General features: G+C 44.2%; 1 protein-coding gene across 6 annotated transcripts in view; it reads right to left on the minus strand.

Annotated features, from left to right (window-relative positions):
• The window catches only part of tecpr2 (tectonin beta-propeller repeat containing 2), a 39,878-nt gene that overhangs the window by 13,725 nt on the left and 8,424 nt on the right, over positions 1-17,729 (minus strand). For all 6 annotated transcript variants that reach the window (XR_010165715.1, XR_010165714.1, XM_063882433.1 and 3 more), the window contains exons 5-20: positions 17,419-17,550; positions 17,159-17,316; positions 16,866-17,019; positions 15,751-15,903; positions 13,760-13,892; positions 13,435-13,649; positions 13,045-13,207; positions 12,634-12,838; positions 12,324-12,564; positions 11,642-11,863; positions 8,361-8,428; positions 8,079-8,194; positions 7,392-7,565; positions 3,967-4,147; positions 314-455; positions 10-235 (exon numbers count right to left, since the gene is read on the minus strand). Coding sequence is in view for 4 of the 6 variants with exons in the window: in XM_063882433.1 (XP_063738503.1) it covers positions 10-235; positions 314-455; positions 3,967-4,147; positions 7,392-7,565; positions 8,079-8,194; positions 8,361-8,428; positions 11,642-11,863; positions 12,324-12,564; positions 12,634-12,838; positions 13,045-13,207; positions 13,435-13,649; positions 13,760-13,892; positions 15,751-15,903; positions 16,866-17,019; positions 17,159-17,316; positions 17,419-17,550 (2,683 nt within the window). In the remaining 2 variants the exon portion in view is untranslated. The remainder of the gene's footprint in view (positions 1-9; positions 236-313; positions 456-3,966; positions 4,148-7,391; positions 7,566-8,078; positions 8,195-8,360; positions 8,429-11,641; positions 11,864-12,323; positions 12,565-12,633; positions 12,839-13,044; positions 13,208-13,434; positions 13,650-13,759; positions 13,893-15,750; positions 15,904-16,865; positions 17,020-17,158; positions 17,317-17,418; positions 17,551-17,729) is intronic.

Consider the following 17,729-nt stretch of genomic DNA (forward strand, 5'->3'; position numbering starts at 1 on the left):
GGTACTGACCCACCAGGCTGCCGCGAGCCAGGTGCAGCTGGTTCTTCCCTGAGGCGACCCAGACCCCCCTCCGGTTGGCGCTCACCAGACTAGGCTGGCACTGGGAGTGCTGGGACAGGAAGGCCACCACCCGCTCCACTGGGGCCCGCGTTACCGTGGCAACACTGTGAGTTGCCGCCAGCAGAGTCTGGATCAGACTTCCCTGATCGAAGACCACGTAGTCAGAGATACTGATCTGAGAGAAAAACAGCCAGTGAGACATGCAGAGAGACATGCAGAGAAACAGACAGACAGAAAGAAAGAAAGACTCTACCTGCCACCAGTGGTCATCCTCCCCCTGAGGTCTGGATGGACAGATCCCTGTCCTGAACCAGAGGCTGCCACTGGCATCCAGAGCCCAGGCTGTCCCCCCCTCAGCCAGACACACACACATAAGATCCAGTCCCTGAGCCTCACTACAGACAGAGAGAAAGACAAGGAGACAGACAGGGAGGACAGACAGGTCTTCAGCTCAGGATAAACAGCTCCAAGGCATCTGTTACCGTAATACTGTAGAACCTCTATCAGCAGTATTAGAACTGTAGCAGCAGCATTATCTGTAGCGGTGTCGTACCTCTAGCCCCCCCTTTACTAGTTATATTACAATAGCAGTATTAATATTAATAAGAAATTAATAAATAATAATAAAGCTTTATTATTATTATTATTAATAATAATATTAATAATAATAAAGCTTTATTATTATTATTAATATTAATAATAAAGCTGTATTATTATTATTAATATTAATAATACAGCTTTATTATTAATATTAATAATAATAATAATAAAGCTTTATTATTATTTATTAATTTCTTATTATTAATAATAATAAAGCTTTATTATTAATAATAATAAAGCTTTATTATTAATAATAATAAAGCTTTATTATTAATATTAATAATAATAATAAAGCTTTATTATTAATATTAATAATAATAATAAAGCTTTATTATTATTATTAATAAAGCTGTATTAATAATAATACACCACAGTACACCACCCCTACAGAGGGGGGAGTACACCACCCCTACAGAGGGGGAGAGTACACCACCTCTACAGAGGGGGAGTATTACAGTAGTAGTAGTACACTGTTACAAGTAGTACAGTAGTATTACAGTAGTATTACAGTAGTAGTAGTAGTACACTGTTAGAAGTATTACAGTAGTAGCAGTACACTGTTAGAAGTATTACAGTAGTATTACAGTAGTAGCAGTACACTGTTAGAAGTATTACAGTAGTATTACAGTAGTAGCAGTAGTAGAGTATAGTAGTTACAGTAGGTAGTATTACTGTAGTAGTAGTACAGTAGTAGTATTACAGTACTAGTAGTACACCTGTTACAAGTATTACAGTAGTAGTAGTAGGTAGTACAGGAGTAGTATTACAGGAGTAGTAGTAGTACATATTAGGTATTACAGTAGTATAGTAGTAGTAGTAAGTATTATTACAGTATTATTAGTAGTTACAGTAGTAGCAGTACTACTTTAGAAGTATTACAGTATAGTAACAGTAGTAGTATTACAGTAGTAGTAGTAGTAGTAGTACAGTAGTATATTACAGTAGTAGTAGTACAGTAGTAGTAGTACAGTAGTAGTATTACACTGGTTACAAGTATTGACATAGTAGTAGTATAGTACAGTAGTAGTATTACAGTATATGTAGTACAGTAGAGTATACATAGTAGTAGTAGTAGTAGTATATTACAGTAGTAGTATTACACTGTTAGCAAGTATTACAGTAGTAGTAGTATTACAGTAGTAGTAGTACACTGTTAGAAGTATTACAGTAGTATTACAGTAGTAGTAGTACACTGTTAGAAGTATTACAGTAGTATTACAGTAGTAGTAGTACAGTAGTAGTAGTACACTGTTACAAGTATTACAGTAGTAGTAGTAGTACAGTAGTAGTATTACAGTAGTAGTAGTAGTAGTACAGTAGTAGTATTACAGTAGTAGTAGTAGTACAGTAGTAGTATTACAGTAGTAGTAGTACACTGTTACAAGTATTACAGTAGTAGTAGTAGTATTAGTATTACAGTAGTAGTAGTTGTAGTAGTATTACAGTAGTAGTATTACAGTAGTAGTAGTAGTACAGTAGTATTACAGTAGTAGTACACTGTTACAAGTATTACAGTAGTAGTAGTAGTACAGTAGTAGTATTACAGTAGTAGTAGTAGTACAGTAGTAGTATTACAGTAGTAGTAGTAGTAGTATTACAGTAGTAGTAGTACACTGTTACAAGTATTACAGTAGTAGTAGTTGTAGTAGTATTACAGTAGTAGTAGTTGTAGTAGTATTACAGTAGTAGTAGTTGTAGTAGTATTACAGTAGTAGTAGTAGTAGTAGTAGTATTAGTATTACAGTAGTAGTAGTTGTAGTAGTATTACAGTAGTAGTAGTATTACAGTAGTAGAAGTTGTAGTAGTATTACAGTAGTAGTAGTTGTAGTAGTATTACAGTAGTAGTAGTATTACAGTAGTAGAAGTTGTAGTAGTATTACAGTAGTAGTAGTTGTAGTAGTATTACAGTAGTAGTAGTAGTATTACAGTAGTAGTATTAGTATTACAGTAGTATTAGTATTACAGTAGTAGTAGTATTACAGTAGTAGTAGTAGTAGTATTAGTATTACAGTAGTAGTAGTTGTAGTAGTATTACAGTAGTAGTAGTATTACAGTAGTAGTAGTAGTATCACAGTAGTAGTAGTAGTATTAGTATTACAGTAGTATTAGTAGTACAGTAGTAGTAGTATTACAGTAGTAGTTGTAGTAGTAGTAGTTGTAGTAGTATTACTACAGTAGTAGTAGTTGTAGTAGTATTACTACAGAAGTAGTAGTATTACAGTAGTAGTAGTAGTATTACAGTAGTAGTAGTATTACAGTAGTAGTAGTTGTAGTAGTAGTATTACAGTAGTAGTAGTAGTATTACAGTAGTAGTAGTATTACAGTAGTAGTAGTTGTAGTAGTAGTATTACAGTAGTAGTAGTATTACTACAGTAGTATTACAGTAGTAGTAGTTGTAGTAGAAGTATTACAGTAGTAGTAGTAGTATTACAGTAGTAGTAGTATTACTACAGTAGTAGTAGTTGTAGTAGTAGTATTACAGTAGTAGTAGTATTACAGTAGTAGTAGTTGTAGTAGTATTACTGCAGTAGTAGTAGTAGTAGTAGTATTACAGTAGTAGTAGTTGTAGTAGTATTACTACAGAAGTAGTAGTATTACAGTAGTAGTAGTTGTAGTAGTAGTATTACAGTAGCAGTATTACAGTAGTAGTAGTTGTAGTAGTATTACAGTAGTAGTAGTAGTAGTAGTAGTATTACAGTAGCAGTATTACAGTAGTAGTAGTTGTAGTAGTATTACAGTAGTAGTATTACAGTAGTAGTAGTAGTATTACTACAGTAGTATTACAGTAGTAGTAGTTGTAGTAGTAGTATTACAGTAGTAGTAGTAGTATTACTACAGTAGTATTACAGTAGTAGTAGTTGTAGTAGTAGTATTACAGTAGTAGTAGTAGTAGTATTACAGTATTAGTAGTATTACAGTAGTATTACTACAGTAGTAGTAGTATTACAGTAGTAGTAGTTGTAGTAGTATTACTACAGAAGTAGTAGTATTACAGTAGTAGTAGTTGTAGTAGTATTACAGTAGTAGTAGTAGTATTACAGTAGTAGTAGTAGTAGTAGTAGTAGTAGTAGTATTACAGTAGTAGTAGTTGTAGTAGTATTACAGAAGTAGTAGTTGTAGTAGTATTACAGTAGTAGTAGTATTACAGTAGTAGTAGTCTTACTACAGTAGTAGTATTACAGTAGTAGTAGCTGTAGTAGTATTACAGTAGTAGTAGCTGTAATAGTATTACAGTAGTAGTAGTATTACTACAGTAATAGTATTACAGTAGTACTAGTATTACTACAGTAGTAGTAGGGTTATTACCTGACGGTGTCGTACTTCCAGCCCCCCCCCTCACTGCAGTAGCTGGTGACCCCCTCCCTGTAGAACAGGGCCTTGTGTTCGCTCAGAGCCCACACTGCGCCCCCACTCACACACACCTGGCTGAACACACAGGGGACGTCCACCTGTACAGAGCGAGCACAGGGACGCTCCACACTGAGACCTGAGGACAGAGACATCACATGATCAGAGACATCAAATGATCAGAGACATGATCAGAGACATCACATGATAACAGACATGATAAGAGACATCACATGATAAGAGACATCACATGATAAGAGACATGATCAGAGACATCACATGATCAGAGACATCACATGATAAGAGACATCACATGATCAGAGACATGATCAGAGACATGATAAGAGACATCACATGATCAGAGACATCAAATGATCAGAGACATGATCAGAGACATCACATGATAAGAGACATCACATGATAAGAGACATCACATGATCAGAGACATGATCAGAGACATCACATGATCAGAGACATCACATGATAAGAGACATCACATGATCAGAGACATGATCAGAGACATGATAAGAGACATCACATGATCAGAGACATGATCAGAGACATCACATGATCAGAGACATCACATGATAAGAGACACCACAATGATCAGAGACATCACATGATAAGAGACATCACATGATAAGAGACATCACATGATCAGACATCACATGATAAGAGACATCACATGATCAGAGACATGATCAGAGACATCACATGATAAGAGACATCACATGATCAGAGACATCACATGATAAGAGACATCACATGATAAGAGACACCACAATGATCGGAGACATCACATGATAAGAGACATCACATGATAAGAGACATCACATGATCAGACATCACATGATAAGAGACATCACATGATCAGAGACATGATCAGAGACATCACATGATAAGAGACATCACATGATCAGAGACATCACATGATAAGAGACATGATCCGAGACATCACATGATCAGAGACATCACATGATCAGAGACATGATCAGAGACATCACATGATCAGAGACATCACATGATCAGAGACATGATCAGAGACATCACATGATCAGAGACATCACATGATAAGAGACAACACATGATCAGAGACATGATCAGAGACATCACATGATCAGAGACATCACATGATAAGAGACATGATCAGAGACATCACATGATCAGAGGCAACACATGATCAGAGACATGATCAGAGACATCACATGATAAGAGACATCACATGATAAGAGACATCACATGATCAGAGACATCACATGATCAGAGACATCACATGATAAGAGACATCACATGATAAGAGACATCACATGATCAGAGACATCACATGATCAGAGACATCACATGATCAGAGACATGATCAGAGACATCACATGATAAGAGACATGATCAGAGACATCACATGATAAGAGACAACACATGATCAGAGACATGATCAGAGACATCACATGATAAGAGACATCACATGATCAGAGACATGATCAGAGACATCACATGATCAGAGACATCACATGATAAGAGACATGATCAGAGACATCACATGATAAGAGACAACACATGATCAGAGACATCACATGATAAGAGACATGATCAAAGACATCACATGATCAGAGACATCACATGATCAGAGACATGATCAGAGACATCACATGATCAGAGACATCACATGATAAGAGACATGATCAGAGACATCACATGATAAGAGACAACACATGATCAGAGACATGATCAGAGACATCACATGATAAGAGACAACACATGATCAGAGACATGATCAGAGACATCACATGATAAGAGACATCACATGATAAGAGACATGATCAGAGACATCACATGATCACAGACATGATCAGAGACATGATCAGAGACATGATAAGACACATCACATAGATCAGAGACATCGCAGCTGATGAAGACCCTGGAGAGGCTGGTCCGTAGACACTTTTGGCCCCTTTGGCGACCATCGATGGACCCGCTAGAGTTTTCTTACCAGCCTGACATCGGGGTGGATGACGCCGTCATCTACCTGTTGCAGGGGTCCCTCTCCCACCTGGAGAAGACTGGGGGCCCTGTGAGGACCATGTTCTTCTCTTTCTGCAGAGCCTTCAGCACCATCCAGACCCTGCTCCTTGGAGACAAGCTGCAGCTCTCGGGGGTGGATCACCACCTCATCTCCTGGATCCTTGACTACGGTCTACAGTACGTGAGGACCAGGGACTGCCACTCAGACACCTTCATCTGCAGTACGGGGGCCCCCAGGGGCGATTCTGTTCAGCTCAATGCCGGGAAGACCATGGTGCTGATAGTGGACTTCCGATGGCGCCAACTAACTCCCCTCAAACCAGTGAACATCCGGGGAGCGGACATTGATATTGGAAAATCTTACGTGTTCTCGTGTTCATCTGAACAATGAACTGGACTGGACTGATCAACGTGCTGATCTGTAGCTGAAGCGACAGAGAAAGACTGTACCTGCTGAGCAGACTGAGGTCTTTTGGGGTGCAGGGGCACTCCTGCAGACCTTCTATGGCTCTGTGGTGGCATCAGCCCTCTTCTCTGATGTGGTCTAATGGGGCAGCAGTATCTCGACTGCTGACAGGAAGGCTGAACAGATTGGTTAAGAAGGCCAGCTCTGACCTGGGGAGTCCTCTGGACACTGTGGAGGTGGAGGTGGTGGGAGACAGGAGAATTGCAGCCAAGCTATCCTCCAACTGGACAATGTGTCCCCTCTGCAGGAAACCCTGTCCGCACTGTGCAGGTCCTTCAGTGACAGGCTGCTGCACCCTCGGTGTCTCATGGAGAGATACCGCAGGTCCTTCCTTCCTGCAGCGGTCAGATTGTACAACCAGCAGGGCCCCTGGTAGACACCACATAATACGGACTGTACAACCAGCAGGGCCCCTGGTAGACCCCCGCACAATACGGACTGTACAACCAGCAGGGCCCCTGGTAGACCCCACACAAATGGCAACATGCAATAAGGACCCTTCACGTTTGTTGAAACACTGCAATAATCACCATCATCAATCATAATGTCTCCACACCTTACATCTTATGAAGGTGCTGCTCATCCTTTTTTAGCCATGGATGTGTACTTACTTACTTTATTCTAGTATTACTAATCTGTGCTTTTCTTCTATATATTAAGATGTTTCCTATTCTGTGTTATTATATCTTTTTTATCCGCTTTGCCACTTTTGCAGTAACAAATGTAAGTTTCCCCGCTGTGGGACTAATACAGGACTCCTTATTCTGATTCTAACCAGTTAGCTGATACCAGTTATCTGTGTCCTGGTACAGAGACCGTGAGACAGAGAACAGACCGCAGGTCGCGGCAGTGAGACAGACAGTGAGACAGGCAGTGAGACAGGCAGTGAGACAGGTACCTGTCTGCAGGTAGAGGTCTCCGTTGGTCCTGATGATCCAGGCCGAGTCGTCGCTCAGAGCCACAAAGGCCGTCTGCTCCGAGGCTTTGTACCAGTGCCGTTTCCCTTTAGCGGACACTTTAGCACAGGCGTATGCCGTCAGGGTCTTTTGCTCCACCTTCCACAGCAGGTTACCTGGGGAGGGACCGTTAGCATCAGGGTAATACTACAGACACAAGCAGCATGAGGCACTAACAGGTGAATAATAATAATAAGTAATAATTTATCCTACTTAGAGGCACCTTTCAAAGCACCCAAGGACACCTTATAACTCATAAAATATTCTAAGGAAAGGCATAAAAAAGTACGAAAGGACAGTAGCAGGAACATGTAGGGAAACGGGACATGTAGCACTACAGTGAGTAGGCTGATCTGAACAGGGGGGTTTTGAGGAGGGTCTTTAATGTGGTAATTGTGTCAAACTGTTGGATGTGTGGGGAAGAGAGTTCCATAGTTTGGGAGCAGTGCAGCTAAAAGCCGGAGCCCCCATGGGCACTAGGCGTTGGGTGGGGACGGTTAGCAGGCCAGCAAAGAAAGAGCGGAGGGAGCGAGAGGCGGTGTACTCCTCAAGGAGGACAACCAGATAGGTGGGAGCCAGGTCGTTGAGGGCTTTGTAGGTGAGCAGGAGGTTTGATGACAGCAGCTCACCTGAGGGGGACACCGCCACCTGGTGGATGTTGTCTTCACAGCGCTGCCAGTTCAGCCCAGTTTCAGGCAGACTGCTGCAGAAAAGACCTCCTTTGAAATCCAGACACCAAACATACCTGAAAGAAAAAAAACCCACCTAGAACTTAGATAACCGAGACCACCAACCGGTGAGTCCCCTGAGACACCTGTCAGTCACCTGAGAACACCCACCTGTCAGTCACCTGAGAACACCAACATTTCAGTCCCCTGAGACCACCCACCTGTCTGTCCCTTGAGACCCACCTGTCAGTCACCTGCAGGCTCAGTATTCCACATCCTGGACCCGAGTACCCCATCCAGCTCTCTGCCAACTGCAAACACCAAAAACAAACCAGAATCACTGCAGTGTCTCACTCGGTTAGATTTGTGTCTCACATGGTTAGGTTTGTCTCACCTGGTCAGGTTTCTATGTCTCACCTGGTTAGGTTTGTGTTACCAGGGGCCTCATTTATAAAGCTTTGCGTAGGATTCACGTGGGAAGGTGGAGTATGTAGGACAAAGCAAGTAAATACGCACAAAATCATTCTGATTTATAAAACCCTGCGCACGCACGTCCTACGCCGGTTTCCTTTATAAATCACAATCAACTCCAAACGCGGCGCAGCTTTTGCGGACTTCACGTAACGCCCAGATTTGCCTATAAATAGTCAAAGAAACGCCCCATATGACTATTCATTTAGACTGACTACCTGATGACGATCGCAGGAAATGCCGACAGAAAAAGCTAAAAAACCCATTTCACTCCGAGTCAGGTTCTCGTTCTTGTTGGGGGGGTGCAGTGAATCATATTGTTCAGTGGACGCAGTTTGAAGAGAACAGAGAGCTGCAGCACGTGGAGCTCTCTGTGAACGCTGCGGCCTCAGAAAGTCGGATCATCACCAAAATAAATAAATATGCAGTCCCTAAAAGTTAGAATACACACAGCCTCACACAGGCAGAGTGTGTGTGCCATGGGCCGGGGACAGGGACAGGGACGCCCCCCTGGATAAGAAGCTGTCAGAAATGATCTGGGAATCCGTACGGAGTCATGAGTGGGTGGGGTTACACCTGTGCGTCTGGCTCTCAGATGTGACGTACTCTTCTTTCCTTTTTAGAAATGATATTACACCAACAACAGTCCAGCTGTGTGCACATGTTCAAACAGCTGGACTTTACAAAAGAGGTTTCTGTTTATCTGGTGGTTTGTGTTCCGGCTGTCCATCAGCTGTGCAGTGCCTCCAAAAAGCCAAAATCCCAAAGTTCAGGCCAGAGGGAGATTCTCTCCCATATCCCTCCCCGCTGCCTGAAACGCATCAATTGGATTCCTTTCTTTATTTTCTGGTTCACTTCCGTATCACACTGACCTCACCGTTATACGGCACTGAATTCTAGCCAATAGCAGCGGGAGCCGCTCCGTAAAGCCGACCCGAGCGGAGGAGCCATGGAGAGGAGACGCTGGCACTTTCGCTGCGAACCAAACCTTTCTTTGTTTCCATACCTCAGGAAGAAGATGTGAAGAACAAGTGGCTTTTATTTTTACCACTATTCCCCCGGAGCGGGTTGTGGGAGCTTTCAGGCTGTATGCACACTACCTTTACCTGAACTGTGCAGAAATACGGAGATGGTTTTTCATCACACGGTAACCTCTTAAGCCCAGACACAGCAACCTGTAGGAAACATGTTAACAAACATGTTAACATTTAACAACCTATTAATGTGGCATACCCACTGAACGGGAGGAAACTCAGCTACCAGACCATAGTAACCATTTGTATCAAACCGAAACATAATTCCAACACCAAGCGTCTAAATCAGCACTGAACGAAAACGAGCTAACGCTACACAGCACCGAGTGAGCTACAGCGATTTTAACTTCATGCTCTCTGCACAAACCACATATCATATGAAACCCGAGATTCCACAGACTCCATTGGTATACGTCTCATCCCTGTACAACCAGAACTCACTGAACCAGCAGCCAAGAAAGAGCAAGAAACCCGCTTCCCTTCACAGAGCCATAGCTATAAGCAGTGTTTCTGTTTGAGATCTAAAAGTTGTGTTCAAGGTCACAAAAACGCTCTGAAGGTCAACGTCTCTGTGTCACTGTGAGATGATTACTGATAATCCATCAGTACTTATTTCTAATAAACTGGTACTGCACAACAAGCGATGCCATGTTTTCAGTTTTATTCAGGGGCTCGACATTTGACAAATCTCTAAGCAGTTGACCAATCACAGCAGAGTCACCAGCTAACCCATCACAGCAGAGTCACCAGCTAACCAATCACAGCAGAGTCACCAGCTAACCAATCACAGCAGAGTCACCAGCTAACCAATCACACCAGCTAACCAAACACACCAGCTAACCAATCACAGCAGAGTCACCAGCTAACCCATCACAGCAGAGTCACCAGCTAACCAATCACAGCAGAGTCACCAGCTAACCAATCACACCAGAGTCACCAGCTAACCAATCACACCAGCTAACCAAACACACCAGCTAACCAATCACAGCAGAGTCACCAGCTAACCCATCACAGCAGAGTCACCAGCTAACCAATCACAGCAGAGTCACCAGCTAACCCATCACAGCAGAGTGCGCTTTTGCAAAGGTGGGGGCATAGGCTCTTCAGGCTTCTGTGTGCACTGCGGAGTCTCATTTTGTTTGTTCATTTTGCAGATGAATTCTTCATATCTGAAACATGAGAGGTAATATTTAGATGGTGTTATTTCACGTTCCCTCCATTCTTCCTTCTGCCAACGCTGTCACAGTTTCTCACCTCTCCCGGTTTTGTGAGTACGCATGGGTCAGTGTGCGTGGAGGACCGCACATCTCCCGCAAAGTTTGGTTTTTATAAATCGCAAAGATTGCTTAGAAATTGGTGTACGCCATCTTTTGGGCGTACGCCACGTTTATAAATGAGGCCCTTGGCCAGGTTTCTATGTCTCACCTGGCCAGGTGTGTGTCACCGGGTCAGGTTTGTGTCTCACCAGGTCAGGTTGATGCACAATCACCGCTGGTGATGCACAATCATTTCTACAATGAAATTCCTCATAATGTCCAAAAGCAGTTTTTGGATTTATGACAGTGATGATGATAGTAATGAAATAATAGCATACATAAATGTTTAATTATGATGGCTATTATAGTAATTATCACATTTTATATAAAAATAGGATGACAGTTTAAACTGTGTTGTTACTTGAATTTATTTTTTACGTTATTATTTTCTCTCCACCCTGGAAACTGGGTGTATGTATATGTGTGCATGTGCATGTGCATGTGAATTTTGTTTATTTGTGAGCATATTTAATTATTGATTTATCTTTAATTTTTTCCTTTGTTGCTGCAACTGGATGACTAACGGGTGGGATACTTTCTGCATGAGCTATGCTTTGTGCCCTCTCGCTTCTACTCATTTTGTTTGTCTGTCGGATTCATAAATGACCTGTATAAATACTGTAATAGTAGAATTAATTAAAAAAATTAAAGGTTGTGTGTCTCACCTGGTTAGGTTTGTCTCACCTTGTCAGGCGTGTCTCACCTGGTCAGGTCTGTGTGTCTCTCTGTCCTGATGGTCCTGGTCCACCTGTCTGTCTGTGGTCTCACTAGAAGGACCATTGAGGACGTCCCCCCGGCTGCCAGTAGTTTGACAGTAGATGTCTCCGTCCTCATCACTGGACAGACTGGGTTTCCGGTCCAGACTGCACACCGGGGAGTAAAACATCTGCTCAGCCAGACCAGGGGGGGGCGCCAGTTCCTCATCCTGGACCACAGAGAAAACTGGATTTAATGGGATTTGTTTAGCAGTCATGTCCAAAACAAGACGGGTCCAAGGATTAACTGCAGAGGTTTTTGGATTACACACATAAAAATACAAACCCTAACCCCACAAAGACACTAGCAGGGGTGTGGGGGCAGACTCTGGGTCCAGGTCTGTTATTCTTTTATTATTCACATTCTTTGTTAACACCACACACATTATTAATTGATGGTTTCAGATCATATGGTGTGTTAGGGGTATAAAAGGTACTTGGTGTATGTGGGGGTTTGTGGTATGACATGAGGGTGAGGTCCATACGGTTCTGCTTGGTTAGGGTTTGTGTATTTGCTGTATTAAAAACTCTGTAGTGCTAACTTCATTATTGATGCGTGTCAAAGTGATGATTGAAGTTTAGGATTCATTCAATAAGAATAAAGCAGCCACACAGGTGCAGCAGAAACACCTTCTCTTCCTCGTCCTCTCGTCCAATCAGAGGACTCAGAAAGTGGTCCTGGTCCTCCATTGGCTGCGGCTCCTGGCCCTCCCCCTCAGTGTTGTGCATGTAAGAGAAGGTACACTCCAGGAGCAGGTCCATGTCCGGGGTGGGGGGGGCGGTCTCTGCTGCTGCAGGAGCAGGGGTCTCTGCCGGTTTCTGCTGGTTCCGCAGACCCTGGATTATCATGGAGTCTGGGGGGGTGAGGGAGCTGGTACAAGAAGACAGAGGTGAGACACCTGAGCAGGAACACCTTCACCAGGTACTGGTCTTGACTTACCCAGACGTCACTGCACCCTGTACTCCAGCATCTGGTAGGTTCTGGTTCTGTTCCGGAGACTCCTGGTTCTGCAGGTCCAGACTGATAAGGGAGGTTCTATCACTCAGAGGGGTTCCACTTCCTCCCTCACTGCAGCTGCCATCCTGGACTACAAACATGGAGTCTGAGCAGCAGCTCTCCGAGAGCTGGCTCCCACTGCTGCTGTCTGAGGGGGGAGACAAAAAGAGACACAAGAGACACTCAGGGACATTCAACAACATCTGAGACATTCAAAGTACTGTCTGTGTCTAAGTCAGTCTGTCTGTCTGTCTGTCGGTCTATCGGTCTGTCGGTCTGTCTGTCTGTCTGTCTGTGTCTCAGTCTGTCTGTCCCCTGTCTGTCTGTCTGTCTGTCTGTCTGTGGGTCTGTCACCTGTCTGTCTCCTCCTCCTCTTCTTCACTCTGACAGCCTTCACCACCAGCTTAAGGTCTTCCTGTCCCAACGAGGCGCTGAAACGTTTCACATCAGCTGTCATCACATGGTTTCCATGGAGACAGTCACAGGACGAGACCGAGCTGCTGCGGGAGGCGGACACCTGAGAGAGAGAGACAGGTAAGACAGAAACAGGTGAGACATAGACAGGTGAGAGAGACACAGTTGACACATGTGAGAGAGAGACAGGTGAGACATAGACAGGTGAGACATAGGCAGGTAAGACAGAGATAGGTGAGAAAGAGACAAGTGAGACACAAGACTGTTGAAATAGACAGAGACAGGTGAGTGTGTCTCCCCCCAACAGGAAGCTGTCCCTCAGCCTCTCACCTGCTCCAGCTGTTCCATGGCCTCCTCCACCTCCTCTTCCTCCTCTACCTCTCTCTCTCCCTCTTCACTCAGCCTCTCCCTTCCTCCCCCCTCCTCTTTCCCCCCTCCCTCAATTATGATAGCCATGGTTCTGATTGGCTGAGCTGTTTCCACTGAGCCGATCGTTGGGAGGATGGCGGGCGTGGCAAGAGGGGAGGACAGATGGACGTCCACCACTGAAGAAGAGAGGCAGGTACATAAAACAGAACCCATATGTCAGCAGAGGGAGTTTAACAAGTAGTACCAATAAGTACTAACAGTAGTACTGTGTAGTACTGGTACTCACAGCTGGAGGCCTGTCCCTCAGGGCTGCTGGACAGACGGATGATGTCTCTGTCTCCTTTCAAGATGAAGATCTCGTTGTCACAACACGACACCGACACGATGTCTCCGCTGCTCTCCAACGCTCCTACAATCACCTGCACACACCACACACCTTGACTTAGACCTAACCATCACGTGAGCACAGCACACACCTGGACTCCGACCTAACTAGGGCTGCCCCCCATAAGTCGACTAATCGTTATTCGGGAAGAATAGAGCTCCATCTGCTCGCTGCATATCCTATGACGCATCAGCCGGAAACCCCCTCAGACTTCATTCAGAGCAGTGCCTTGTCATTTAATTAATTTTGTCAGACAGGAAATCCAAAGTGTGGGATCCTTCTGAGCAAGTAAAGGGTGAGCCCCACAAGGTGACACGCAAACTCCGCTGAAAAAAAGTTGCCTCCGTATCCATGCAATCGGAGTCTAGCTTCCTTTCTCAGACTCTGAGGAAAACAGCAGTTAGGATTTTTTTAGGATGTAGTACCGCATTAAGAGTCCAGGACGTAGACTCTGAACTCGCTAACACAGTACTATAAGGACCTAGTACCTCATTAACAGTCAAGGACGTAGACGCTAAACTTACTAACACGGCATTACAAGGAGAAGTACCTAGTTAAGACAGTCCAGGACGTAGATCCTGAACTCGTTAACACAGCACTATAAGGATGTAGTACCTCATTAAGACCACCACCCTCCTCAACAGGCTTTCTTCCATTGGCTTCACCCACACTCGGTTAGATTGATTCACATCGTACCACTATGGCCGCACTCAGTTCATTCAACTCGAGTCCTTTAAACCCATCCCCTCCGCCGTCACTTCAGGTGTGCCCCAGGGCCCCTCCTCTTCATCATCTACCTCCTTCCCCTGGGCAAAATCCTCCGCAAATTTAAAATTCACTTTCAGTGTTATGCTGATGACACCCAGCTCTACCTCACCACTAAACCCTCGTCCACTCTCCCTCCCACCTCGCTCAGTGATTGCATCTCTGAAATATGAACCTGGTTCACCCTAACCCCTCCTTAAATTAAACAGTAACAAACCCGAGGTTCTTCTCATTGGCACCAAATCCACTTTATCCAAATCCGACAGCTTTTCTCTCACTATTGATAACTCCTCCGTCTCACCCTCCTCCAAGGTTAAGAGTCTGGGTGTCATCATTGACAGCACACTATCTTATCAATCCCACATCAATAACATCACCCGGTCTGCCTACTTCCACCTACGAAACATCCATCTCCCGCCCCTCCCTTACCCCCCACACTGCCGCCATCTTTGTCCACAGCCTCGTCACCTCCCGTCTGGATTACTGCAACTCTCTCCTCTTTGGCCTCCCTCACCAAACCCTCCGTAAACTTCAACTGGTCCAGAATTCAGCGGCCCGCATCTTAAGTCGGAACCCTTCCATCCACTACATCATTCCTGTCCTCCAACAGCTCCACTGGCTCCCGGTTCAGTTCAGTATTCAATTCAAAGTCCTCCTGTTAACTTTCAAAGCCATCCACAACCTCGCCCCCCCAAATCTGTCCGAAAACACATCTGTTTAAAACTGGCTATTCCATTTGATGCCAATTGCTCTGTCTCTTTCCATTGTTTTGATTTATTCTATATTTTCATTGTTGTTTCCTTTTAATGTCTTTTTTTTGTACGGTGTACGGAGTGCCGAGAAAAGGCACCTTCAAATAAAATGTATTATTATTATTAAGACAGTCCAGGACGTAGATGCTAAACTCCTTAACACAGCACAATAGGGACCTAGTACGTTGTTAGGAAAGTCCAAGACGTAGACCCTGAACTCGTTAACACAGCACTATAAGGACAGAGTACCTCTTTAAGAGTCAAGGACGTAGACCCTGAACTTCTTAACACGGCATTACAAGGAGAAATACCTCGTTGGACAGTCCAGGACCTAGACGCTGAACTCGTTAACACAGTATTTTAGGGACATAGTACCTCGTTAAGACAGTCCAGGACATAGACGCTGTACTCATTCCAGCTGAGGATCCAGCCCTCTCTCAGGAAACAGCTGAGCAGGCCGAGCTGTCTCTCTGCTGGACGGTAAGCTCCGATTGGAACGGGACGAGGAAACAGCTCGAACTGGGGAATCTGAGTCAAACAGGAAGTGATGTTTAAGAGGCCATCAGATCAAAAGCAGTATCATTAGCATTTTCAGTATCTGTAGCAGTAACATTACAAGTAACAGCAGCATTATAAGCAGCATTACCATTATCAGCAGCATTATCAGCAGCATTCTCAGCAGCATTCTCAGCAGTATTATCAACAGCAGCATTATCAACAGCATTATCAGAAGCAGCATTATCAACAGCAGCATTATCAACAGCATTATCAGAAGCAGCATTATCAACAGCAGCATTATCAACAGCATTATCAGAAGCAGCATTATCAACAGCAGCATTATCAACAGCAGCATTATCAACAGCATTATCAGAAGCAGCATTATCAGCAGCAGCATTATCAGCAGCATGATCAGCAGCATTATCAGCATTATCAGCAGCATGATCAGCAGCATTATCAGCAGCATTATCAGCAGCATTATCAGCAGCATTATCAGCAGCATTATCAGCAGCATTATCAGCATTATCAGCAGCATTATCAGCAGCATTATCAGCAGCATTATCAGCAGCATGATCAGCAGCATTATCAGCAGCATTATCAGCAGCATGATCAGCAGCATTATCAGCAGCATTATCAGCAGCATTATCAGCAGCATTATCAGCAGCATTATCAGCAGCATTATCAGCAGCATTATCAGCAGCATTATCAGCAGCATGATCAGCAGCATTAGCAGTAGGATTAGCAGTAGCATTATCAGCAGCATTCTCAGCAGTATTAGCAGTAGCATTAGCATTATCCGCAGCATTATCAGCAGCATTATCAGCAGCATTATCAGCAGCATTATCAGCAGCATTATCAGCAGCATGATCAGCAGCATTATCAGCAGCATTATCAGCAGCATTATCAGCAGCATTAGCAGTAGCATTATCAGTAGGATTAGCAGTAGCATTAGCAGTAGCAGTAGCAGTATCACAGTAGGGTTCCCAGTGTACCTGTGTGTTAAAGAGGGCTTTGAGCAGCCGGGTGTCCTCCACCTGTCCCCTGACGTCTGACCTCCACAGCCTGAGTCCAGGTCGAGCAGCGAATACCTGAAGGTCACTCTGTTTACAGAGAGCCGGCAGGAAGCAGGCGCCGAACCTGCCACTGCTGACAATCACACAGGAAGTAGCGTCAGACCAGCATAACACAACTAGCATCAGTGTTATTGGCTGCAGTGTGTGTTAGGAGCTGCAGTGTGTGTTAGGAACTAAAGTGTGTGTTATGCAGCGTGTGTGTTATGTGTTACCTCTTTCGGGGCTTGCTGCCCAGCTGCTGTACTTCCTGTTGCTGCGTGCAGTACAGCAGAGATCTGTGCTGAGTAGAGATCAGCAGCACCTGGTGACTGTACTCCACCTGAACCACACCTGAGGACTCCTCCAGCAGCAACACAGGGTTACACACACCCTGTGCAAACACACATACACACATGCAAACTATGTAAAACTGAACGGTCCCTCTTGTGTTTTCCCTAATAAAACGATTTGATGTGTTCGTTAGAGGACTAACCTGGTCCAGGTCCAGAGAGGAGAACACCACCCGCCCTTTATCGTCTCCGGAGAACAGCTTCATCCCATTGGTGCTCCAGGCCAGCGCCGTCACCGAGCCTTTGTGCAGCCCGACCACATCGAACCGCCTCAGCTGCACACAGAAAGGTTTTATCTCCCTGTGAGGACCTTCAGCTGCACACAGAAAGGTTTTATCTCCCTGTGAGGACCTTCAGCTGCACACAGAAAGGTTTTATCTCCCTGTGAGGACCTTCAGCTGCACACAGAAAGGTTTTATCTCCCTGTGAGGACCTTCAGCTACACACACAGAGG

Source organism: Eleginops maclovinus, chromosome 4, assembly GCF_036324505.1.
Source record: "Eleginops maclovinus isolate JMC-PN-2008 ecotype Puerto Natales chromosome 4, JC_Emac_rtc_rv5, whole genome shotgun sequence".
In the NCBI taxonomy this organism is placed as follows: domain Eukaryota; kingdom Metazoa; phylum Chordata; class Actinopteri; order Perciformes; family Eleginopidae; genus Eleginops; species Eleginops maclovinus.